The sequence below is a fragment of the Epinephelus moara genome, chromosome 4 (genome assembly GCF_006386435.1).
Source record: "Epinephelus moara isolate mb chromosome 4, YSFRI_EMoa_1.0, whole genome shotgun sequence".
NCBI lineage: Eukaryota > Metazoa > Chordata > Actinopteri > Perciformes > Serranidae > Epinephelus > Epinephelus moara.
In genome coordinates this window covers 38,598,781-38,623,763 of record NC_065509.1, presented here as the reverse complement: position 1 = coordinate 38,623,763, position 24,983 = coordinate 38,598,781, and the positions used below count along the sequence as shown (strand labels likewise).

Below are 24,983 nucleotides of genomic sequence, written 5' to 3'. Positions count from 1 at the left end.
TGGGCCGCCTGACTAAAAATAAAAGATCAAGGAGCTTGAAGCAGACATGTTGGTCTGGTTAGACTCACAGAGCAGAAAAAAAGGGTTTTAAAAACAGTAAAAAGGGTGTTGCATGTGACCTAATGTAGTTAAATAAATTAGGTTTACAGTGCATAGCAACACAGGAGCAAACTGAGAGGCCATATTAAACATTTTAAAGTGATTTCTCTTTACTTTACGTGAGGAAATATAAACTGTAATCATGCAGTTCTTATATGTACTTTTTAATTTTTCATAACGTAAAAGTGTGGACATATTTATAAAAGCATCTATGCTATTAGACATAATAGTTTTGAGTGGATCTTTAAGCTGCTTTATCCAGATACCTGAAACACACTATATTTAAGGTTAACCTGACTAAGAAGAGTAAAGGAACAAAAAACATCTAAAGCAAAGATGACTTTAACTTCTACTGTTCTTCCACACACAGAATGAATGTCATCAGTGTGACTGGATTTCATTTTTTTTTTGTATAGTTCCCTCTATATTCCCAGAGACAGGTGGAATCCATTTTAGTTAAAACAAAATACATTTCCACCACATGTCACAGTCCTTTTTTTCTTTCAATTTTTTTTAAATTCAAACAATAGCAGGGTGATGCAATACAAAAACCCACAATGAAGACAAACCTAATGGTAACCACAAAGTAAGAACAAACACAAACACTTGTTGTGTTACTGGGAGCCAGAATAGAAGGAGTCATGGCTCAAAACCAGCCGCCACTGCCCGTCAACAAAAACAAAGACAACTATGGTTAAATGTGATAAAACCAAATTATTTATAGCATTTAGAGGTACATCAATCCCAGATATTTTCTTAATCTCTCTTTGGACTGAGAGCCAGAAATTGATAATTTTAGGGCACGACCACATGAGATGATTATAAGAACCACAGCTATTTTTACATTTCTGACACAATGATGCACAAAGGATCATATTTACATCGAACAGCTGGGGTTACATGCAGTCCGTGAATAATCTTATATTAGGTCTCATAGGATTTGTTAGGACGTGTAATTTTCTTTGCATTAAACAAAATTTTTCTCCACATTTCATCATCCAGATGGGACCCAAATCATCACAATCTGTTGTAGAAAGTTAGCCTCCGAGTACCCAGGGAAGAGAAGATCGTTCCCCTCGATAATTAATCCAATTATGCCAGCTAATAACACACACACACATCAAAGACAACAGTGAATTTCTGCGGGAAAATCCAGAGATGGGAACTCATTTGTGCCGCCTTCATGTCATCATTACACAGAGATACAATAAATTATTAATACAATGTAAATTTTTATGTATATATGCTCTGTAACATATGTTATGTTTAATATATGTTCACGTATAAACAAAGATGGTAATATGCAAACATGTCCAAAGCTATGCTAAAGACACAGATTACTGTTACAGAGTACTCATTCTTGGAACCCATCGGCTGTATTTGGCGTCTGACTTCTGGCAGACGGCGATACAGTCTCTTGGGGCAAACCCCCGATTTTTTGGCATTCCGGTTTGATTTGGGCGGAGGAGGCGAAATTTCCGTTTCCAACTTCTGTTTATATATAAGTAAATATGCTGAACCATTGCGATGGATTCAGAGTTTGCAGTGACGCCAATTATCTTCCACCTCGTTAGTTCACCGCACAGACCGTTTAACCTGGCAACAACTGCAGCTGGTTTAAACGGGATTGGTCAATATCACGCGGACTACAAACAGCCTACAACCAGAAACCAGGGCTCTTCCGCTCTTCTTCGGGAGGCAAGATCTCCAGGGTTTGCCTACAGACTCTACATTCACTGAATGTAGAGTCTGTATATAGAGACTACAGAGTACTAGACATTAGGCGTAGACATAGTTCTACATAGGGTTTCAACGCTATGAGATTTTCATGTTACGATAACTGTCTCAGAACGGTATCATGGTATTACAGAATCAATACCATAAGTCTGAATGGCCCTTAAAGGAATGAAAACAGACGGGTTATTATTGGTTGAACAAATGTTTTATTACTACAATTGAAACTTGAAACCAACACTGACTCAAAATATACTACAGTGTCTGTTTTTAATGATAATGAAGGAATGATATTAATAGTAGTATCAAGTCATCGTTGACAACAAACACATATATAATGTCACCATATTTACACATTTAAGATATATATAAGAATCAAAGACCAAAGCCACAGACCATCATTGTCTGTGTGAATAATTGTGATGTTATTGTTCACATATAAAGTACTGTTGATGAAAACAGCCATAATCATTCCATCGTCCTTCTGAGTCCTGCATAGCTTTTGCACAGTCCTGCTCCCAGACGTAGCTGTTGGGCTGGTTTTCCGCCCAGAACCTGACAAACAAGATGACAGAGACGGAAACAGTTTAGTTTACGCTTTCAGATTTTGTTTCTCAGCTGCTTTGTCTGATGTTTCTGACCCAAACTGTGACTGAAAGAACTGTAATCCAGTGTTTCTTTTGATCTAAAGGGTAAAGTCTGTATATATTTTTTTTACCTAGACCCTATTTTCCCTTGTTTTTATGTCTTAGGTTCAAGCACAGAATGGGGGGGACAGAGTTGTCTCGCTTTTAATCCACCAAGAAAGGTAGTAATAGCGCCAAAATGGTGTGTGTATGACAGGACTGCCGGCAGGATGGGGCCACAGGCAGGACAGATGTGATGTTTTGAAGTCTTTGGAGACTTAAAAAGCAGCAGCAGTTAGCGGCTAACTCCAAGAGAAGAACAGTGGCCAAAAAGAAAACAGAGCTCCCTACCCTCAGAGCAGAGGACGAGATCAACCGCCACATAGCAGAGAAGGTAAATGATCGTCATTGTCATGTTAATCCCATTTTTATTGTTTATAAAGCGCTGTCGATGCGTATGTCATATGTCACACTAAAGGTCGATGTTGTGTTAAACGTCATGCCCATCAAGCCTCTTTTGATTACACGATGCCAGCATAGAGACAGAGCGCAACGTGTCATAATCTGAAAGCCACGCCCCCAAAGGAGAAACAAGGCCCGCTTTCCCCTCGCACTTTCCCCCTCCGTTTCCAGCCTGTTGAGTTTTCCCTAAGTCCAGATGCCGAAATGTTGCTGTGTGGTGGGCTGCACGGCCAATAAAAACCCAGAGCTTAGCTTTTATCAGCTGCCGAGCAGAAAAACGTAACCTTGTAGAACACAAAAGTGGATACAGGCAATAAAATGTGAGGCTTCAACAGGGAAGAAACTGTGGGATCCTGACACTCGGTATGCCTATGTGTGCAGCTAACACTTTGTCAAACCCTCCAAATGTATTTTTTAGAGTAACAGTTAACTATATTTATGTATGTTAAGCTAAAGCATTGACAGAATGAATGCAACTTCTGTTATAATTGTGCCCAGTGCTCCGCGATTCAAGCAGTCCATTCCAGCGGTCCGCTCTAGCACTTCTATCATCTGCCAGCATGTAGAGACATGTCTCAGAACTACAACGTGTGGCGGTAGTAGGAGCAGGCTGACAGCTGAGGATGCCGAAATACTCATCTTCTTAAAAAATAATCTCAACATCATGTTTTTTCCAAGACGAGCAAGGTAAGGAGAAGGGACACTGAGGTAGACCGGCAATATTAAGCTTATCAATATACCGTTGCCTCTCTGGTAGGCATAGCGTGCTAAAATAATCCTTTGCCATCGTATTATTAGTAAATTATAAGCTATAGCTATAGCTAATAATTTTAGCTAGCTAGCTAGCAATTCAGTCGTGGAGACTTGAAGGCGCAGCTGCGGAGGCAGAATGACAGCGGAAGAGCGAAGAAGCGGAGGGGAAAGCGGGGCTCATTTCCCCTTTGGAGGCATGGCTTTCAGATTATGATGCATTGCGCTCTGTCTCTATTCTGTCTGTTATCACACACTGGAGCGAAGTGATGCCGCCGTCATTTGATTCTGCATAAAAATGCAAAGGCAGCATAAAGAAGGGACCTAGTAATAACACTATAGTGCAATCTTTGTGTAAAAAGGGCTTCAGTGAGTGATGGGAAGAACAGTTTTTTTAAATTTGAAAAGTCCAGTGGTGAGCGAGAAACAGGCTTGCAGTATGCAAGCAGGCTTCAACACAGTTCAATACATTCAGCGTCATACTTGCGTTTGGCCGTGTCGTTGAGCTAGTTTCAAAATAAACTTCAAAATAAAGTGCGTTTTTTACAAACTTGACACGTTTGCAAGTCACTTGTGGTCCATTCAGAATGAACACACGACCCATTTTTGGACCAGGAGCCACCAACTGCTTTATTTAAAGATGACGGAAATAAAATAAAACTCACAAAAACCATCACTAACGCTGGTTTGGTCGAAATAAACCCTTTAAAGAGTAACTAAACCCTAAAACCATTTTTTACAGCTGATAATCATTGTTTCTGGTTGTATAGTAGTGTTACTGACTGATCCTGCTCAAAATCTTGACAGTTTAGTGCAAACTGTTGAAAATCTATATTTTATTTTAAAAATGTGGTATGGAGCGCCCTCTACAGCTTGAAACCTGGTTACTACATTTGAATTTACATTACATTACATTGGAGGCGAATGATTCTTTTTCGAGGCGAATGACGTCACTAACCGTCCACGCTAAATCCTGCCCTCCTCCCTTTACTCCTCCCCTTACTATAAAACCATTCTGTCCGCGGAGAGAGCCGAGCCTCGGGGGTGTATGTGCGGCCGGGCCACGAGGGAGGGAGGGGTGGATGGATGGATGGATGCGGTGGGCTGCTGCGTGGCTCCCAGAGAGGGAGAAATAGAACCGGCCGCCTTGCCTTCTGCCCGTGTGACACAGTTAGGGGCGGTTTTCCAAGCCACCATCGGCACATGAATATAAGCTCCACTGTCGGCAGGGTGAAAAAAAGTCTAAGTGTGGAGATGGGGAGAAGGGTGAACAGGGGGAAAGAGGCCGAGCTGCAGCCGCCTTCCCTTCTGCCCATATGACACAGTTAGGGGTGGTTTTCCAAGCCACCAACGGCACAATGAAAATAAGTCTAAGTGTGGAGTGGAGGAGAGGGACCTCTCTCCCCGCAGCGAGGGACAATCTTCACTCCGCCCCCTTCCTCAGCCGCTCGCCTTCATATTGTATTCAGTGCATAGCAATAACAGTACAAAACAACTGACGAACTCAATAGTGATCAAAGTAACAGCAGGAAGTTTTTTGTAAAATGTGATTTGGATGAACCTGTTGCATCAGAGATGGGTTTTCCTGATATTTTTCATTTATTTTATGTATTTAACCTTTATTTAACCAGAAAAACCAAGTCAAGCCAATCAAGTCCTGGCCAAGACAGGCAGCAACATAAGTAACAGACAGACCGCCAGTGGTCTAATGATATTTGACGTCATGCTCTCTGGCAGTTAAAAAGTTAGAACTTAAAAACTTACGTTGTAGTGACGGCTGTCCCGTCCACCCACATCCAAGTCCCCTCTGATTGACTGTCAGTCAGACCAATCCAAGCATCTTGGCCTGTTCTCAGTAAACTGCTGACGAATTGCTGTTGGCGAAGCACGGTGAGAAGACATGGATGATTAAAAAATTACTGTGCAAAATTCAGCGGCACGGTGGTAAAGTGGTTAGCATTGTCGCCTCACAGCAAGAGGGTTCCTGGTTCCAAAACATTTTTTTTTTATCTCTCTTCTTTCTTTCTTTTGCTCACCTGTTCCTCCTTGGTCTCAATGATGACCAGATCTGCTCCTCTTAACTTGCAGTCTCCTCTGCTTTCTGTCCAGGTTTTCCGCGTAGTTGAAATATAGTAACAGCTGATGTCGAACTTCCTCCAGCCTATCTGACAGTGCAGACCTGTAAATTGAAAACATGGAGATGGACAAAATATCACAAAAAGGCTAAGAACACCAAATCACTGACACGTTTATGAGAAACATCTTTACCTCTTGCTTTTTTTATCGTCTTCTGCAGCTGAACTGTAGTTGTAGCCAAACTGGTCTGTAACTGGTCTTTTTCTCTTCGCTGGCTGTTGTATCTGGTCTGTAACTGGTCTTTTTCTCTTTGCAGGCTGTTGTATCTTGTCTGTAACTGGTCTTTTTCTCTTCGCAGGCTGTTGTATCTGGTCTGCAGCTGGTCTTTTTCTCTTTGCAGGTTACTGTATCTGGTCTGTAACTGGTTTTTACTCGCTGCCAGATTATTGTGATTAGTCCGTAACTGATCGCTCTCTTGTTTTAAGGTGTTGTAACTTGCTTGTAACTGGTCTTTCTCATTTTTCAGAGTGTTGAAACTGGTCTTAACTTTGTCTCTTTCAGTTGTCACAGAATTACAACTTTGCTGCAGCTGGTCTTTTTCTCTTTGCAGGTTACTGTATCTGGTCTGTAACTGGTCTTTCTCACTTTTCAGAGTGTTGAAACTGGTCTTAACTTTGTCTCTTTCAGTCGTCACAGAATTACAACTTTGCTGCAACTGGTCTTTTTCTTTTTGCAGGCTGTTGTATCTGGTCTGTAACTGGTTTTTACTCGCTGCCAGATTATTGTGATTAGTCCGTAACTGATCACTCTCTTGTTTTAAGGTGTTGTAGCTTGCTTGCAACTGGTCTTTCTCATTTTTCAGAGTGTTGAAACTGGCTTTAAGCTTGTCTCTTTCAGTCGTCACAGAATTACAACTTTGCTGCAACTGGTCTTTTTCTCTTTGCAGGTTACTGTATCTGGTCTGTAATTGGTCTTTCTCACTTTTCAGAGTGTTGAAACTGGCCTTAACTTTATCTCTTTCAGTTGTCACAGAATTGTAACTTTGCTGCAACTGGTCTTTTTCTCTTTGCAGGCTGTTGTATCTGGTCTGTAACTGGTTTTTACTTGCTGCCAGAGTATCATGATTAGTCTGTAGCCCCGTAAGATTCCTCTGCATGTCATTGTAGCTTGTCCGTAACTGATCGCTCTCTTGTTTTAAGGTGTTGTAACTTGCTTGCAACTGGTCTTTCTCATTTTTCAGATTGTTGTAACTGGCTTTAACTTTGTCTCTTTCAGTTGTCACAGAATTACAACTTTGCTGCAGCTGGTCTTTCTCTCTTTGCAGGTTGCTGTAATTGGTCTGTAGCTGGTCTTTACTTGCTGTCAGTTTATTGTGATTTGTCTGCAACCTGTCGAGATTCCTCTGCGTGTCATTATAGTTTATCTGTAGCTGATCGTTGTCTTGTTTCAAGTCGTTGTAACTTTGCTGCCACTGGTCTTTTTCTCTTTGCAGGTTGCTGTAATTGGTCTGTAGCTGGTCTTTACTTGATGTCAGATTATTGTGATTGGTCTGTAACTGATCGCTCTCTTGTTTTAAGTTGTTGTAACTTTGCTGCCACTGGTCTTTTTCTTTCGTCAGGTTAGTCAGTCTGTCGTCTAACTCTTTTCTCTCTGCAGTTAAAGCATCATAACGGCTTTGCAGTTGATCTTCTTCAGTGTTGTAGCTGGCCTGTGCTGGGTCTGCTGACCCAAGATGGCTGAATATCTCATCTGTGAAATGCAAAGAAATTAGAAATATTTGCTTAGATTATTGGATTTTGAAAATATTGAATTTGTCTCCCTTGGATTTTGTACATCAAAAATTAAAACTGGCAGTTGCTAAACACATTATTCACATTTTCAGTGATAACAAATAAATTACTCACAGTAGACAAACTGTCCTATGTTACCAGCCAACAGGAGAGCACACAGTAATCCAAGACACACGGTCGCACATTTCGAGGGCTTCTTTTTTTTCAGAAAATCTACTAGATAGAGAAACAAAACTAATGAAAAGTAATTTCTACAATTACACACACACATACAATAGAAGCACCCTCATAGTTGTTTGGAAACCTAAACATAAAAGAAACAGTCCAAGATCATGGATTACTCTTTGTGTTAGTTGTATCTAATATTCTTAGTAATCTGTCTGTGTGTATGTTTTCAGGCTGATATTGTACCGTCCATTCTGAGGTTCTTATTTATATATGGGTTGTCCTCAATTTCCATTAGATCCATTCTCATAATGGTCTCGCTGTTTATCCTGTAGAAGAGAAATTTAAATGTTGTAAAGCCACACTGTTATCTTATAGATGTAACAGATTAGTTCAACATCCAGCTGACACTGGGTGAGAGGCAGGGTTCACCCTGGACAGGTCACCAGACTATCACAGGGCGGACACATAGAGACAGACAACCATTCACACTCAGCCGGTAGCACCTAGAAGAAACCCCCGCTGCACCACCGGGCCGCCCAAAGATTAGTCCTTATTTTTAAATCAGTATCACTAACTCAGAAAATAAATTCTTTGTGCTTAACTGTCATATTTACAAGTATTGACTCTAAAAAGATTTGACATTTATATTAAAATCCTGCTTAAGTAATACAAACATTGCTGAGATAAAGACTAAATTATTTTAGGACTGAGCCAAAATCAAGTCATCTTAAAACAATAATAATCCGTACAAGCACTTTAAATAAAACTCATGTAGAATTATAAAATTTAGTAATCTAAGCTGGGAATAGAAATATGCACTTACCTTGTGTCAGAGAAGGTAAAAACATCAAAATGATACTGCTGGTTTATGACAAACACAGCAACAGAAGAAATCTTATCGAGTGTTATTTATTGGGCAGAAAACAGGATGTTCCTTTTGCTCATGTCATCAAAAATTTAATTCTGATTAGTCAGAAAAAATCTTGACCTCTGTGTTCACATCCTTAGTTCAGATTTCAGGTAATTTTCGGTCAAAATTATTCAAACAAACAAACTAAATTTCACCAGATAAGTTTTGTTATCACAGAGAGGAGGTCATCTCTGAGGCTGCACACTCTCATCTTCTGTGGTTTCTGTTCCCTCTTCCCACAGAGTAACTTTCCACTGAGGTTAAATGAGTGACAGTGATACATGACCGAGATCCATGGTAAGTCATTTTGCAAATTTCAAAAATGCAAACTCAGATGTGTTGCGCGTTCAAGTCTGTACCCTCAACTACCATGAAAGTACCTTGGTTCCTTGCCTGGAGGATAAACTCACAGTATTGTTATGTTGGAAAAATAATAGAGCCACAGAAATGATGTCAAACACATAATACAATCAAGTCTACAGAATTACATGCACATGGATATATCCAAATCAGTTGTCTAAGCAATGAAATCAAAATTAATTTATGCTCCGCCTGATTGTGTAAAGACAGTTTTTCAACAGGGGCTTTGTTTGTTAAGAGCGTTATCTGTTACTGATGCCATTCACAGGCCTTGTTGCTGCTGAATGGCGTAAAATGGATTATCGTTGATCTACCCTTGTAGACAAATAATTTAGCCTGGCAGTGGTACGAGATTAAAGGCTATGGCAGACTGGAGGTGTTGGGCGTTCCCAGCAATCTGTTTATACAAGTCAATTTACATAGATCTGATGAAGACACAGTTTTGGAAAGACTGGAAAGAGTTTACTCCAGGGTGCTAGAAAGGATGCTCCGACCAATTGTCAAACCTAGGATTCAGGAGGAGCAATGCGGATTCTGTCTTGGCCGTGGAACAGTGGATCACCTGTTTACCCTTGCAAGGTTGCTGGAGGGGTCGAGTTTCCCCATCCCGTCTACATGTGTTTTGTGGACTTGGAGAAGGCTTACGGCCGCATCCTTTGTGGGCGGTACTGCCGGTTTTCCGGGGTACCTGGGTCACTGCTGTGGGCCATCCAGGCCTTGTTTGACCAAAGTGAGAGCTGCGTCTGCATACTTGGTGTAAAGTCAAACATGTTCTCAGTGGGTGTTGGCCTCTGCCAGGGGTGTCCCCTGGCACCGATCCTGTTCGTGATTTTCATGGACAGGATCTTGAGGCGCAGCCGGGGGAGGAAGGAGTATGATTTGGGAACCTCAGAATTACATCTAAGCTTTTTGCAAATGATGTGTTTCTATTGGCTTCATCACACCGTGACCTCCAGCATGCACTGGGCCGGTTTGCAGCCAAGTGTGAAGTGGTCGAGATGAGAATCAGCACCTCCAAATCTAAGGCCATGGTTCTCTGCTGGAAAACTGTGTGAGATGGATTGGCGGTTTGGTGCGGCATCTGCAGTGATGCAGGTGCTGTGCTGGACTGTCATGGTGAAAAAGGGGCTTTCGATTTGCTGGTCCATCTACGTCCTAACCCTCACCCATGGTCATGAGCTCTGGGTATTGACCGAAAGAATGAGATCACGGACAGATGAGATGAGATCCGTGGGGTGGCTGGGCTCAGCCTCAGGAATAAGGTGAGGAGTATTTGGAGTAGAGCCCCTGCTCCTTTGCATTGAAAGGGGTCAGTTGAGGTGGTTCGGGTATTTGATCAGGATCCTCCTGGGTGCCTCCCGTTAGAGGTGGTCTGGGCACATCCCACTGGTAGGAGGCCCCGGGGCAGACCCAGAACACACTGGAGGGATTACATATCTCATCCGGCATGGGAACACCTTGGGGTCCCCCAGGATGAGCTGGAAAGCGTTGCTGGGGAGAGGGACGTCGGGGGTGCTTTGCCCCCGCATAAGAGGATGAAAACAGATGGATGGATGTTTTTATCCAACTTCTGATTGAAATATTATCTAAATAGGGAGTTTTATTGAGGAGAAATAAAAGAATCATTGACTTGGTAACATAGTTGTTTTCTTAAAATTGTTTTGTTATACATATTTTTAAGTGAAAAGTACTGCACCAGAACTTGTGTAACCCACATAATCATGAGCCAGTAGTTTGTGTATAACCCAAATAATTGGGAAGGTCGCAGTCAAGTGACCAATGTGCTGACGGGAGCAAAGAAGGAAGTGGTATAAAGAATGAAAGTCTGTGAAAGGAGGCAGGGTGGGGCAGTGGATGGGTCAAACAAACTTTCACACAGACCAGCAGAGCAATAACATATCAAACAATAAAGGATACATATTCACAACATAAGTGTAAAGAGAAAAAAAGATATAAAAGGTGAAAGTACTTTCTAAATGATTTACAATTTGAGAAAAATCAACATTAAAATAGCAGCAGTGCAGACAAGAGGTGCAAAGATAAAAAGATTATTTAGAAAGATAATTTACAGTTGAGTTTAAAAATAAGTCAATACAGGGGGGAGTAGGCAGTGTACAAAAGAAATGTTTTTAGCTTTGACTTAAAAGTGGTCAGAGTCAGGGCTCATCTAACATCATCTGGAAGGTTATTTCAAGTTTGTGCTGCATGATAACAAAATGCCTCTGTTGATGATATTGATGCAGCTTATATCAATAATGATTTTGCTATTTTCAGCAACTGACAAAAAAAAGTATCAAAAGAAATAACACACTTTTGGACCCTTTGTGTTGGTTCAGTCCAAACCGTTGCTGATTGCACAGCTGATCCACTGATCGGAGCAGCACAACTCAGTGAGAGAGCGGAGCTTTTCCTCACAGGGCTGAAGTGTCCGGAGTAACAAACAGTCAAATATTCAGCAGTGACTTATTCAGACCTCTACAGACTACTTTGTTTTAGTTTCAATTTTAGTCAAACTTTGGATGGGTTTCTTTTTCAATAAGAGGAAGCATCACTCCGTGTGTGCTTTCATTATTACCAGGGGTGGACCAATTTACAACACACGGCACAAGAGTATACAATGTTGAACATTTGGAATGATTTAGGAAAGCTGCAAGGCCGATGTGTTCACTCATAAAATCAACATTTTTTGGTAAATAATCTTGTAAATAGACATTATTGTGTAAGGACCTTGAGTTTTCCAGGTTTTCCTGTGTTTTTCTTGTTCCATTGTTCTTTCATTTGAGGGTTATGTGACATATGGTGCACAGGCTGTTGTCAGCTACTGAGAGTCACCTGTTAAAGCTGTGTATTAAAATAAACCTCAATTTGAGATAATGGAGGTTAAACATTTGTAATTTAGAAAATCTGGCTACGCTGGCCAGTTGTGCTAATGAGAATATCCACCACTAGGACCTGTGTGTTAAATAAACAGGTAGATAATAATTAGTTGTTTTGAGGCCATTTCATTCATCTACACTGTTTGGACTTTTTTGCAGTTGCTGAATTTGGAGATGGCCTTGTGAGTATTAAGAATATTGCCTCTCAGCTTTAATATTGTTGATCCAGGCTGAAATGATCCAAATCCTGTTGTGATGTGTTGTCAGACTGTTTCATTTATACACATTGTTTGCACTTGAAGTTGCCCTAGAAGCCTGCAACCCACTACAAATAAAAAAATTATTTCAAAATAATATTTTAATCCCTGTGCATCCCTTTAAAAAACATCCTAATTTACCCCTCGTACACATTTTTGTGTGTCATATTGGAATTAATGTAACTATTATATGAATGTATCATTGCAAATTCTTTTTCTTTTTTCATTCCAACTTCAGTCTTGATCATAAAAATCATTTTCATCATCATTTTTAGGATTTGAACCCTTTGAATTCCAGTTTGATTCAAAAATCCCACAACTTTTTTTAATGAAAAAACACAAGAAGTGAGTTAAAAATAATATAATAAATGCCAAGTGGATTTTTTTTTGTTTTTATGGGGTTTATCACAGTCTGGTATATGTCAAAGATTAGCAGCAATATGCATTTTGGTTCAGATTTTTAAATTTACACCAAAATTTATCCCTCGTACACAGGATTTTAACCTTTTAAATGCTAGTTTGTGTACAAGAAAACACTTGAAGTTGAACGTTTTTTCATTTAGAACAGAAGTAAAACTAACCTTGTTTCTGCCCAGAGCACTACTAATGGACAAAACACAACATTTACATATTAGATGTGTGTGTGTGTGTGTGTGTGTGTGTGTGTGTGTGAGACCATATGGATTTTCTTGTCTGCAATTTACACACACACACAAATTTATTTTTCATAAAAAACATATACACTACAGCCTGACATCCCCAACAACAGATTGAGACCATTTTAGTTGAAATATTTTTTTGCAGCTAGTTGACAGTACAGTAAAAAAAAAAAAATAAATAAAAAAAAAAAGTATAGTAAAGTAATATATATATGTATATTTTTATGGTCTATTGGACACAGGATCAAAATATGTGGTTTCAATGGAAGTCAATGAGCACAAAAATGTGTCTAGGGATAGATAAGGCAGTGTTTTTTTATACAGTGAATTAAAGGGTTAAATTAAAGTTGACCTTGAAATTCCAAAAATATACCAAAATTGCACCATATGCAGGAACTCAGGCAAAATAATTGCACAGTCAAAACCCAAAATACACAAAAATGTGTATAGGGATGCACAAGTTAAAGTTTCTTCTAATACCATTTTCTGTCCCGATCCCAGTTGTGCTGTTTTTGATGTATTCTTGTTTTTTGTATGACTTTAAAAATGAGCATAATATATCTCCTTTAACTTACATGATTAAATGCTTTACTTACACATACCCTTCACCATGATGTATAAAGATATCACTTAAAATCCTGTTTCAATCAGAAACATGTTTTGTTTCTTCTTAACTTAAGTTAGATGTTTTACGCTCACTGTGCAGAGGGATGTGTGATGAAGTGTTTCACTACAAGACTGTTTTCATATTCATCTGCTGGGGGGGGGGCATTTGTAGTTAAACTAAAAAAAAAAAAAAATCAATATTTGCACATCCATATTTAGATTCTGTACGTTTCAATCTCAGAGAAGGAGTAAATATATTTCTAATTTACAAGATAACTTGGGTGAAACAGATCAGACATTTTCAGCACATATGTCAGTCATTTCTGCCAGTGTCATGTAATCATTACAGTGGCTCAGTAAATCATTAATACAATGCACATTTTGTAACTTACATTATTTGTAATTTTCATTTTCATGCGTTAATCACACACATGGCAATTTGCAAACATATGTAAAGTGATTCATATTTCATTACATCCAACATTAAGCATCGGCTAAACAGTACATTTATAAAATTGTTAACAATGTTCTGCATCAGAGGCCCTGCGCTCAGTGACAATGGCAGAGAGAGTATGTTTGGTTATACTCAACACCTCCTTTGCATGTGAGGGCAGAAACATGAGCAATCTTACGAAACATCTAGCAAAATAACGCCACGTATAGACAGAGAAATGCACCGTTTTCGACCATCTAGCTCGTAGTTCATCTCCCGTTACCCCGTTCACCTCGAGTATGTCCTAGTCTACAGTAGTAATTTATTCAGGTTTCTGCGTTTTTCCTTATCCCCTGTGAGGGCCCAGGGACAGAGGGATGTCATGTGCTGTAAAACCCTCTGAGGTAAATTGTGATTTGTGATATTGGGCTCTATATACAAAATTAAAAAGTGAAATTAAATTCCAAACAATGCTGTAGCAGGATGTTAATGCACTTACATACATAGAAAATAAAGCAATGTTAATTCTGTTCTTAATTTGTTTCATTTTTTTGTATTAATAAAAAAACAAAAGAGCCGATAAGAGTACTGTTTAAGTACCAGATCGATAAGCAGTATCGGTAAGAGTAGTAGTATTGGTAGAATCCGAACGATACCCATCTCTAGTTAGGACCACAGTCCAAAGCCACTGTGTAAATAACTGTGATCTCATTTCTCACAGATCCACAACTGTTGAGAAAAACAGCCGTCATCGTTCCATTCTCCCACTCCCACTGATTTCTGCACAATTTCCCCACAGTCCTGGTTCCCGTTGAAGCTGTTGGGCTGCCCGGGTTGCCAGAACCTGATGGACAAGATTACAGAGACAGAAACAATTAACTCCTCTCTCAGATGCTCAGTTTTTGTTTCTCAGCTGCTCTGACTGTTGTTTCTGACTCAGACTGTGATTGAAGGATTTTCTGATTTAGTCTCATTTGCATAGGAGACAGTGTAAAGCCCTCATGTTATCTTTTAAACCGCCCCCATCACCACCTCTGTGTGTTTTGAAATACATCCACACAGTGTATGTGAACGTCTCTGCAGACGCCGCTGTGCAGGGCCTTAGTTTGACAGTTCATCACCTCCTGACGGAGAAGACCACATCGAGCTGAATGTGCTGTACTTTGTGGTAAAATGAATTCAAAACCTTCCTCCACATTTTGTAATAATGCATTATTTCATGAGGGAGCGAAACCAAAATTAATTTTGACATTTATTGGATTTCAGTTCACATAAGATTATTATCATGTGACCTCTGTCTTCTACAAAGTACGAGGTTAAAATCACCACGGACCCTTGATATTAACTGCCTAATGACTGTTGGCTGTTTTACAGGTTATTGACAGCTTTTCTAAAATACAATATAAGGATCTAAACAGTGAAAGAAATGGAAAATTAAAGAGCTGCAGAGTTCCTCAGTACAGGAAAGGTACGGTACGGGACACAGACACCGCTCTCTCAGGTGAAAGTCCGTGTTTGTTGGCCCCACCCACCACCCCTTTCACCCGCTCCACTCAGACTGTCGCCTACTTAACTTGCCTCCTTGTCTGACGCTGCCAGGTGCTGTTAAACTATAACGGCAAACATCATATCATGCCGACGTTAAAGGACGCCTTTTTTTGTTGGTTTCTGATGCTGCAAGTCACTGCCCAAGTGCCAAAGTTTGACGACTTCAGAGTGAGACCAGGCTCTGTGGTCCTGCTGCCTCGCAGCTTGGGATTTTATTGTCTTGTTTGCTTTTTTGTTAATAAATCCCATGGATTTGTCTTATGTGGTCATTTTGGGTTAGTGATGGAGTTTTGTTAGCCCCGTGGGGCCATCCAAGGGTGGGGCATAACAAAACGGGGCTTGTCCAGGATACAACGTCCATGAGGTGAAGTAAGTGTTTTGTGTGTACCATGTGGCCATTGTTTGGGTGTAGAGGTCGTCTCTAAAAGATGATTAATTAAGGAACCTGTCCACTCGTTATGTCTGATGTCATGAGTTTATGGTATAGTTTAGGTCGTACACTCTAGCTGTTAAAACTTACCCTGTCGTGAGTGGGGTCCCGTCCACCCACATCCAAGTCCCCTCCTCAAGACTGTCAGTCAGACCAATCCAGGCATTTTGGTCTACTTGCAGTAACCCGTTGACAAATTCCTGTTAATGTAGCACAGACAGAAGACAGGAATGATTAAAAGACAAATACTCTTTGAAAAATCTGAGTTTTTAGATAGATAGATAGATAGATAGATAGATAGATAGATAGATAGATAGATAGAAATCATGTGATATCGTGTGACGAATGACTTGAATCAAATTGAATACAGGTGCAGTAACACAGGAACTAAGTCATAAGGAAATGAGCTGATAATTCTGTGCACATAATGACTGTTTAGATTTTAAGATGATGGACGGGAGTAAATAAGAAAGCGACCTCTGTAAGGAGGTAGGTTGGGGTGGTGGATGAATCAAAAAATAAAGAGAAGACGGGTTCAGAACTGTGTGCACTCTGAGTAATTTTAAGTTCTGTTGTCACCATGTTTCTTTTCTGATACATAACCACACTAACTCTGTTTGCCTAAACCTTACCTCTGTAACTTTACGTTAAATATGTAACTTTACATAATGTTCTTGGTGGGGTGAATGAGGTTATGTAGACATCATGTTTTGAGTTAAAACACCTGAGTTTGGTGGCTGAAACCCTCCTGAAAAAGCCGCGAAGGGTCGGTAAAAACACCTGGGATCGATGACTCAAATGCCACTGAGATCATTTTTGGTGGCAGAAAAGTTGCTGGAAAAGCAGGGATAGTCACTGAAAAACACCTGAGCGCCACGAAAGGTTTGTGAACACACTCGGGATCTAAGACTCAAACGCCACTGAGAAACACTGCAACCGGTTGGTAAAAATACCTGCAATTGATGGCCTCAAACACTGAGAAACACTGCAAAGGGTCGCTACAAATACCTGGAATCGATGGTGCAAACGTTACTGAGAAATGTTGCAAAGGGTCGGTAAAAACACACGGGACTGATGGCTCAAACGCCACTGAGAAACACTGCAAAGGGTAAGAAAAACACCTGCTTAAACGCCACGTGGAAACTACAACTAACTCTACTTTGCGTTAAGCACTAAATGTCATTCCTGGGGTGCAAATTCGTAGCCATTGTACGAGGATATGTTGTTCTGACCATTTTGTTTTTCTCTACCTCTGAAACAAGCTGATGTTGCTTGTGACAGATTTCTTTACATGGTCATTACGTAGCCAACACCGCTACATGAAAACAGTAAAAGACAACATGTTTTTGATCTCTCCCATTTTATTCTCTTTCTCTTCTTTACTCCTTCCTCTTCCTCACCTGTTCCTCTCTGCTGTCTATGACGACCAGATCGGCGCCCTCTGTGATGCAGGCGTTTCTGCTCAACGTCCAGTTTCTCGTCAAAGTTGAGACAAAGTAACAGCTGATGTCGAACTTCCTCCAGCCCGCCTGACAGGGTTTAGCTGCGAATTGAAAACATGAAGATGGACAAAATATCACCGAAAGGTTTTTACCAAAAGTTAGCCTAACACCTGTGTATTAAATCAAACTGTAATGACAAACATCTTACCTGTTACTTTGTTGATCTTCTTCTCTAACTGATCTCTGATTGTGACCAAACTGCTGTAATTGGTCTGTAACTGCTGATTTTCCCTCCTCAGAGTATTATAACGGGTTTGCAGCTGTTGTTTGTCTTTCCACAGTGAAGTGTAGCTGATGTCAAGGAGATTTTTACTTGTACTTAGTGTGTCGTAGGTTCTTTGCAGCTGGTCGTTGTTCCTTTTTAGTGAAGTGTAATTGTTCTGTAACTGATCTCTGTTTGCTCTCAGCGTAAAGAACGTAGTCAGTAGCTCATCTTTTTCTCTCTGCAGTTTACTGTATGTGTTCTGTAGCACTTTGTTACTTGATGTCAGTTCATTGTGATTTGTCTGTAACCTGTCGAGATTCATCTGCATGTCATAACAGCTTCTCTCTAGTTGATTTTTGCTTTGTCTTAAGTCTTTGTAACTTTTCTGCCACTGGTCTCTTTCTCTCTGCAGGTTGCTGTAATTGGTCTGTAGCTGGTCATAGCTCACTGTCAGATTATTGTAACTTGCTTGTAACTGGTCCCATTCATTTTTTAGATTGTTAAAACTGGCCTTGAACTCATCTGTTTCGGCAGTCAAAGAATCGTAATTTTGCTGCAACTGGTCTTTTTCTCTTTGCAGGTTGCTGTAATTGGTCTGCAGCTGGTCTTTGCTTGCTTTCACATCATTGTGATCAGACTGTAACTGATCGCTGTCTTGTTTTAAGGTGTCGTAACTTTGCTGCAACTGGTCTTTTTCTGTCGTCAGGTTAGTCAGTCTGTCCTCTAACTCTTTTCTCTCTGCAGTTAAAGCATCATAACGGCTCTGCAGTTGATCTCCTTGAATGTAGCTGGCCTGTGCTGGATCTGCTGACCGGTGATGGCTGAATACCTCATCTGTGAAATGCAAAGAAATGAAAAAGATGTGCTTAGCTCAGTGGTTCTGAAAGGTGTGCCGTAATGCCAAACTAGGTGTGCCGTGGGATTTTTTGATACCCTGACTTCATTATTGTAATATTCAAGTTGGCCTATACAAAAAGTTATGAATGAATTTTTGACTGTATCAGAGAGCTTAAGATGGATCGGCAGATTGGTGCGGCTTCTGCAGTGATGCGACTGCTGTACCGGTCAGTCGTGGTGAAGAGGGAGCTGAGCTTGAAGGCAAAGCTTTCGGTTTACTGGTCCATCAACATCCCAACCCTCACCCATGGTTATGAACTCTGGGTAATGACCAAAAGAGGAGCACAGACATCTGGAGGGAGCTCGGAGTAGAGCCACTGCCCCTTCAGTTGAGGTGGTTCGGGCATCATACAAATCTCGTCTGGCTTGGGAATGCCTTGGGGTCCCCCAGGAGGAGCTACATCATCTTGTTTCTCAAACATTAAAGGCCAGTCGACAGTTGCTAAATACATTATTCATATTTTTAGTGTTAACAAATAAATCACTTACAGTAGATAAACTGTCCGATGTTGCCAGCCAACAGGAGAGCACACAGTAATCCAAGACACATGGTCACACATCTAGAGGGCTTCTTTCCTCTGTGAAAATCCACTAAATCAGAAGAGAACAGTTAAACATGCAGGGCTGCCTGTGAGACAGAAGCATCCTCATAGCTCTTCAGAAACCCAAAGATAAAAGCTTTTATGAAATACTTGTACAATACAAAGCAGCACAAATTGCTTTTATATGAAAATTAATATTTCTTCAAAATTGAAGTCGATCAACAGGTTAGTTTTAAAAAGCAACTGCCAGAAGTTGTATGTTTTTGCAAACCATGAATATGTTTGTAGTTATTCTGTAGCAGATACGTTGAAACTTTACATTTATATTTTGGTACAAAAACCACTTGTACCGTTTTTCCACTGTCACTCTTGGCTGCGCCGAGTAAAGCCATGCCGTTCCGATTTGTTTTTGTATTGTCAGTTTTAGTGATGGGGAGTCCGGCTCTTTTCAAAGATTCGGCTCTTTTGGCTCAGCTCTCTTTAAGAGCCGACTCACTTCATTTAGTATCACTCGGAGCCTTCTATTTTAGCATATTTAAGCAATTATGAACATTTTTTGTGTTGGTAAGCAATTTTTCATTCAGTGTTTTCAAAAAAGCCTAATTTTTATGCTTTTTTTTCATTACAAAAGAAAATCCACAGTGCTCTCTCCCTCCAGTTGCACGGATAGGTGGGCAGTTCTAGGATGTCTGTGCAGGTTTGTTGTTGACCCTGTTCTGGTGGATATTTTCATTTTACAAATTCTGCACTCAGCTCTGCAGTCTCCAATATCATTGACGTGCTTGCATTTAAATCCGGCTCCCCCGTCTCTCTGTCACACTGTGTGTATCTGGCCTGTACCACTACACTCACAGTCTTTGGAGCGTCTGCCCCCTTCCTTCTTTCACATAATGGTATGATGCTAGACTGTCCTCGCATGTGATTGGCCGCATGGTGTGCCAATCAAAATAAAGTCCCGCCCCTGCCTACATGGATTCTCAGCAGAGCTAAGCAGCAGTAGCTGAAGATTGGGTTCTCCCCGACGGGAGTTGGCTCTTCTAGTTCACTACAAAGAGAGCCGACTCGTTTGCGAATGACACATCACTAGTCAGTTTAGACATGCTGAGCCTGCCAAGCCGTGCCGGAGATGGACCATCCCCAGAGTAGGTCCAAAAGCAGGTAGTGGTGACATCTTGCCGACCGCAGCCAACCCCAGAAGCCCCCCTTTCTCCCCTCAAACAGGCCGTGTGTGTTGCAAGACTCTACTCACCTCTGTCTGCAGGAGACCAGAGAGACAGGTGTTTTGAAAATACTCTGAGTGTTCAGCTCTCAGTACGGCTGTTGCTTCGAATTGAATCTCTGTGGTTTGGAGTTTAGTTTTTACTTTAGACATCTGCTTTATTTTACTCTTTCATGTTCGCTATCATGGTTTATGGTAAGGAAAAGATGATGTTTTGGCTTAAAACCCAGTTTTGGTGGCACAATCATGGCTAAAGAAGCCGTCAATGTCTTCGTAAAAAAAAAAAAAAAAAGCTTTTTGTGACACTTTATTCAGTGGATAAAACCCACATTTGGTGTCTAAAAAGCCGCTGTAAAAACAACAACTCACTAAAAACCAACCAGTTTTGTTTATTGGTCTTAAAAAGTGTTCTGCAGCTTGGCAGGTGTCTTGCCTACGTGTTGCACCATCTGTTATCCCCTCCTCTGATTAAGTCAGATCATGTACTTAATCGCTTTAGAAATGTTGATATGATAGGTGTGAGACTACAGCCGCAGATTTTGGGGGGACACAGTAGAAATGTGCATTTTCCCTCCGCCAGTATAAGAATTAAAATCACAGAGGACTTTACTTTTGAAAAAAAAATTGAAGATATTTCCACCATAAGATGTAGAAAAGGCAAAAATTGTTTGATACTCAAAATTTTATGAATACATTTTTATGATGTATTCATTCATGGTTTGCAGAAACATACAACAAACATTTTCTTCTGGAGACTGGGCTGCCAAAGCAAATAGATTACACTTTATGTTAGCTGTGCCCAGTATTCTCAATATTCTGTGTCCGTAAATTTTCAGGTTTATACTGAACCTTTGGTAACGAGGCCCTCCAATGTGAGGTTCCTATTTATATATACGTCGTCGTCGATTTCCATCATGTCCATTCTGATAACGGTCTCACAGTTATTCCTGTAAAGAGAGGACATTTACAGATGTTTGTAAAGTAACAAATACACTAACATATCAGCATAAGTTAGTCCATAAGACTTTTTAAAACTCTTTAAAACAGTATTTATAAGTATGCTCCAATGAATTATTCATGCGTAGTTGTGCTTGATTAAGTTTTATTTTAGTTACATTAAAACCCAGCTTAGTGACCACAAACATTGCTCATAACATCAAAAACCATAATTTTTTTTGGAAAAGATCGAGCCTTAAATCCATAACATCATTTGTGGTTTGCCTTTGGAGCATGCGCAAAATTTTCTTGATGTAATCTGTGTATTTAACTTTTAATTAGATCATTTCTTATTTTAATCTGCCCAAAAACTATGAATAAATGAGTTCGTTGAATGTGCAGAAAATGTACAGATAAATATTCAATAATATTCAAATAGCCTCTAAATGCGCACTTACCTCAGAGAAAGTACAAAGACGTCTGTATCAGCAGGATAATGTTCACATGAAGATGTTCATGCAGCATATATATTGTGCAGAAAACAGGATGCTCCTTTTGCTCGTGTCATCAGAACATTTGACGTAAACTCAGCTCTGATTGGTCTGGAAAAATCTTGACCTGTACGTTCACATCCTCAGTTCACATTTCAGGTAATTTTCGGCCAACTTTATTCAAACCAGCAAACTGGATTTCACCAGAGAAGTGGAGTTATCACAGAGAGGAGGTTATCTCTCAGGCTGCAGACCTTTATTTTCTGTGGTTTCTGTTCCCTCTTCCCACAGATTAACTTCCCACTGAGGTTAAATGAGTAACAGCGCTACATGACCGAGATAAAAGGTGAGACGTATTGCAAAATTTTAAAATGCAAACTTTGTTGTGCTTATTCCAGGTCTGTAGCTACAAATACCATGAAAGTATCTTGGTGCATTGACTGGAGGATTACGGGGTTCCCAGGTGTTGTATTGGACAACATTTCAAAATCTTTCCAGGACTTTTCAAGGACCTATGATACATTTTCCATGACACGGAGCAGTACAGCTCCAGGAAAGAGGAAGTGACAGCGGATGGTTTTTTGGCTGGATAGTAAAATAAAAAGAGAACGCTCTGTACCTTCAAACTGCCATGCTCTACTTTCACAGCGGTTTAAACAAAAGGAACGACCTACTGTCATCCTCAAACTCTGGTTTCATCACCATCCTCATCCTTTTCAAGCTCAGCGCTGCTTTTGCCACCATTAACCATTCACTTATTCACTTTCCCAGGTTCTCCACAACCATGGGGACTCCTGAGATTAACTCACAGTATTGTTGTGTTGGCAGAATAATAGAGCCACAGAAATAATGTCAAACACATACAATCAAGTCGACAAAATCACACACACATGGAAACATTTAAATCAGTCATCTCAGTGATGAAATAAAAATTAATTTATGCTCCGCCTGATTGTGTAAAGACATTTTTTCAACAGGGGCTTTGTTTGTTAAGAGCGTTATCTGTTACTGATGCCGTTCACAGGCCTTGTTGCTGCTGAATGGCGTAAAATGGATTATCGTTGATCTACCCTTGTAGACAAATGATTTAGCTTGGCAGTGGTACAAGATTTAAAGCCGTGCCAAATTGGAGGTGTGCCCAGCAGGCTGTTCATACGGGTCAACTCACATGTGTCTGTTGGACTGAAGACAGTTTTTGGTTGATTATTTGTATCCAAATTCTGAAATAACATCTCAGTGCAGTTGAGGATAAAATAAGGACTTTATGACACACTGTTTCACCCTCCGTTTAACATTCAAAAGCAGTTTATAAACGTTATAATGTAGTTGTAACGTTACATTAATTTGTTACATAATATTTGATAAATGCTTGATAACACACTTTGTCACATGGCAAAAGTTGTCATAGAAAACAGAGACTTAATGTTGTAGACTAATGATGTTTTTGTTGCAACTAGCTGATTCAGTTGTAGGATTTTTGGTTTTTATGATGGTGTTGTATTGGACAGTTTTATTTTTATGTATTTTTTTATTTTCTTTGTATTAAAATCCCCTGCTTATATTAAGAAATAGCATGATGATATAGAACAATTAAATAGCCCAGACCTTTTGAAATAAATGAACATCCTTGGACACAGGGAGGGTCATGCAGAGGATTAAAGTCTGATCATTATGAGATATGGATAAATATTTGTGGGCCTATAGGCCTACATGACTTCAACGGGACTACAACGGGTCGCGCGCCGGTGGCGTCATAGGTAATAGAAACATGGGATTTTGACTGGCGGCAAATTCAAAATCAGAGCTCTTCACACACATTAAGTGTAAATAAAAACAATTCAGTTGAGTCTTTCCCCTTCGGATGAAATGGCCAGTCAGGCTACATGCTACGGAGAGAGTTTAAGGGGTCCTGATCGCCTTCGGTACGACGAGAAAGTGAAAATAATAGGGGGTGTGTGCCCTTTTCAGCTGCCAGCCTGTGGACAAATGACCAACTGAGACTCCATGACTGTTCATGTTATGATTATGACAATTATTATTATAATGGCAATGTCCAATAAGTCATAAAAACAACAGTCACTGAGTCTCAGTTGAGGCTAACTTTTAGCTAGCTACGTTACTATAGCTAAACATTTTGCTGCAGGAGCTATTCCTTGGTTTATGATCACTGTCCTGTTGATTCATTACTTAACATTCATTAGAATTAACTTCTTGGCTTTGAATATCTCAAGTTATTGTTGAGATCAACTGACTTTAGCTAGCTAGCTAGCGTTAGCCAACTAACCTGTGACGAAGTGCCTGCCACAGACATAGGTGTAGTGACTGGCTGGATCCCACAGCTTTCCGTCTTTACCCTGCAGTTTGATGGCTGTCAGCCACAGATTTCTTCTTTCCCCATTCTTCACTATATCCGGGAGCAAAGAAAATTGCAATTCTGTTTTTTTTATTATTATTGTTTGCTGTGCAATGAACAATGCAGCAACTTTTCGGCATTATGAACTCCTAGCCGCGACTAGCGTCTCTCCCGGGTTGAGTTCAAAACTTTCACCTAAAAGGGGGCGTAGCGGTTGTGACGGCAGTTGCTGTGTTCGAAACCGCATACTACATACTACATACTGCCATACTACATACTACATACTCAATCAACAGACAGTATGCAGACCATTTACACTGTAGCATACTACATGATAACCCACAATGCATTTCGCTCCTGCCCGAGCCGAAATCAGCCGGCCTTAAGCTGATTTCACTTAATCTCTAAACTCTGTAAATATATAACTTTAGCAACATTTGAAACATTTTTAGGCGAGAAAGTAGCCGTTTAGAGCCACGTGTTGAAAATCTGACCTAATACCAGCTATTTACAATTTTGTTCAGACGATTTCTGAGATTTCGGCGCTACTCAGGCTAGCCGTAGTGAGCAACACACTTCCAGTTATTTTCACAAAATAAAACACCCGTTGCCCTTTCTTATACAGAAAACCATAACGATAAAATTTGTGCTTTTACTTTGAAAACGGGAGGCGAACCTACCCTTGATGTAGCTAGCTTGAAACCGCCGTTTTGACCGATCCCGTCCCGTTAACGGAATTTGACCGTTCAAAATGCCTCACCGGAGAGTCTTGTCAGCTCTGAGACGAAGATCGGCCCGCCGTCTTCGGTACATCATGCTCGCAATCGTCTTGGGATTGTTCTCAGATGTAAGTTTCCTTTTTAATCAACTATAAATCTAATCATAATATACAACGCAATATAACATACCTCACAGCCTGAAAATTGGAGGGAAAAATCTACATCATTGAACAACAAAGTCGTTGTGAATTGAATGATTTCATAAAGTTTCATAAGTTATAATATACAGTCGTAATAAATATAAATAAATAAATAACTTCTTCTTTTTTCTTTTG

General features: G+C 40.2%; 2 protein-coding genes across 2 annotated transcripts; both read right to left on the bottom strand.

Moving 5' to 3' along the window:
* Positions 1–2,019: 2,019 nt before the first annotated feature.
* LOC126388616 (putative leucine-rich repeat-containing protein DDB_G0290503) lies at positions 2,020–8,608 on the bottom strand. The gene is made up of 7 exons (XM_050041824.1): positions 8,529–8,608; positions 7,949–8,031; positions 7,652–7,753; positions 5,940–7,496; positions 5,708–5,850; positions 5,436–5,545; positions 2,020–2,388 (listed from the first exon to the last, which is right to left on the bottom strand). The coding sequence occupies exons 2-7, from the start codon at positions 8,010–8,012 to the stop codon at positions 2,259–2,261; spliced, it is 2,106 nt and encodes a 701-aa protein (XP_049897781.1). The 5' UTR covers positions 8,013–8,031; positions 8,529–8,608; the 3' UTR covers positions 2,020–2,258.
* A 5,144-nt stretch (positions 8,609–13,752) lies between these two features.
* On the bottom strand, positions 13,753–21,678 carry LOC126388620 (CD209 antigen-like). The gene is made up of 7 exons (XM_050041829.1): positions 21,544–21,678; positions 20,999–21,096; positions 18,878–18,979; positions 17,435–18,325; positions 17,185–17,327; positions 15,875–15,984; positions 13,753–14,650 (listed from the first exon to the last, which is right to left on the bottom strand). The coding sequence occupies exons 2-7, from the start codon at positions 21,069–21,071 to the stop codon at positions 14,515–14,517; spliced, it is 1,455 nt and encodes a 484-aa protein (XP_049897786.1). The 5' UTR covers positions 21,072–21,096; positions 21,544–21,678; the 3' UTR covers positions 13,753–14,514.
* Between the last annotated feature and the right edge of the window lie 3,305 nt (positions 21,679–24,983).

What these genes read in the sequence shown, in the direction of transcription:
- LOC126388616 (XM_050041824.1), bottom strand. Translation starts at nt 8,012, where the DNA reads ATGAGAATGGATCTAATGGAAATTGAGGACAACCCATATATAAATAAG. An exon ending in GACGATAAAAAAAGCAAGAG is followed by an intron (nt 5,851 to 5,939) that starts GTAAAGATGTTT and finishes TTCAATTTACAG; the next exon opens with GTCTGCACTGTCAGATAGGC. An exon ending in TTGAGACCAAGGAGGAACAG is followed by an intron (nt 5,546 to 5,707) that starts GTGAGCAAAAGA and finishes CTTCGCCAACAG; the next exon opens with CAATTCGTCAGCAGTTTACT.
- LOC126388620 (XM_050041829.1), bottom strand. Translation starts at nt 21,071, where the DNA reads ATGGACATGATGGAAATCGACGACGACGTATATATAAATAGGAACCTC. An exon ending in CATCGGACAGTTTATCTACT is followed by an intron (nt 18,326 to 18,877) that starts GTAAGTGATTTA and finishes TGCATTTCACAG; the next exon opens with ATGAGGTATTCAGCCATCAC. An exon ending in GAAGATCAACAAAGTAACAG is followed by an intron (nt 17,328 to 17,434) that starts GTAAGATGTTTG and finishes TTCAATTCGCAG; the next exon opens with CTAAACCCTGTCAGGCGGGC.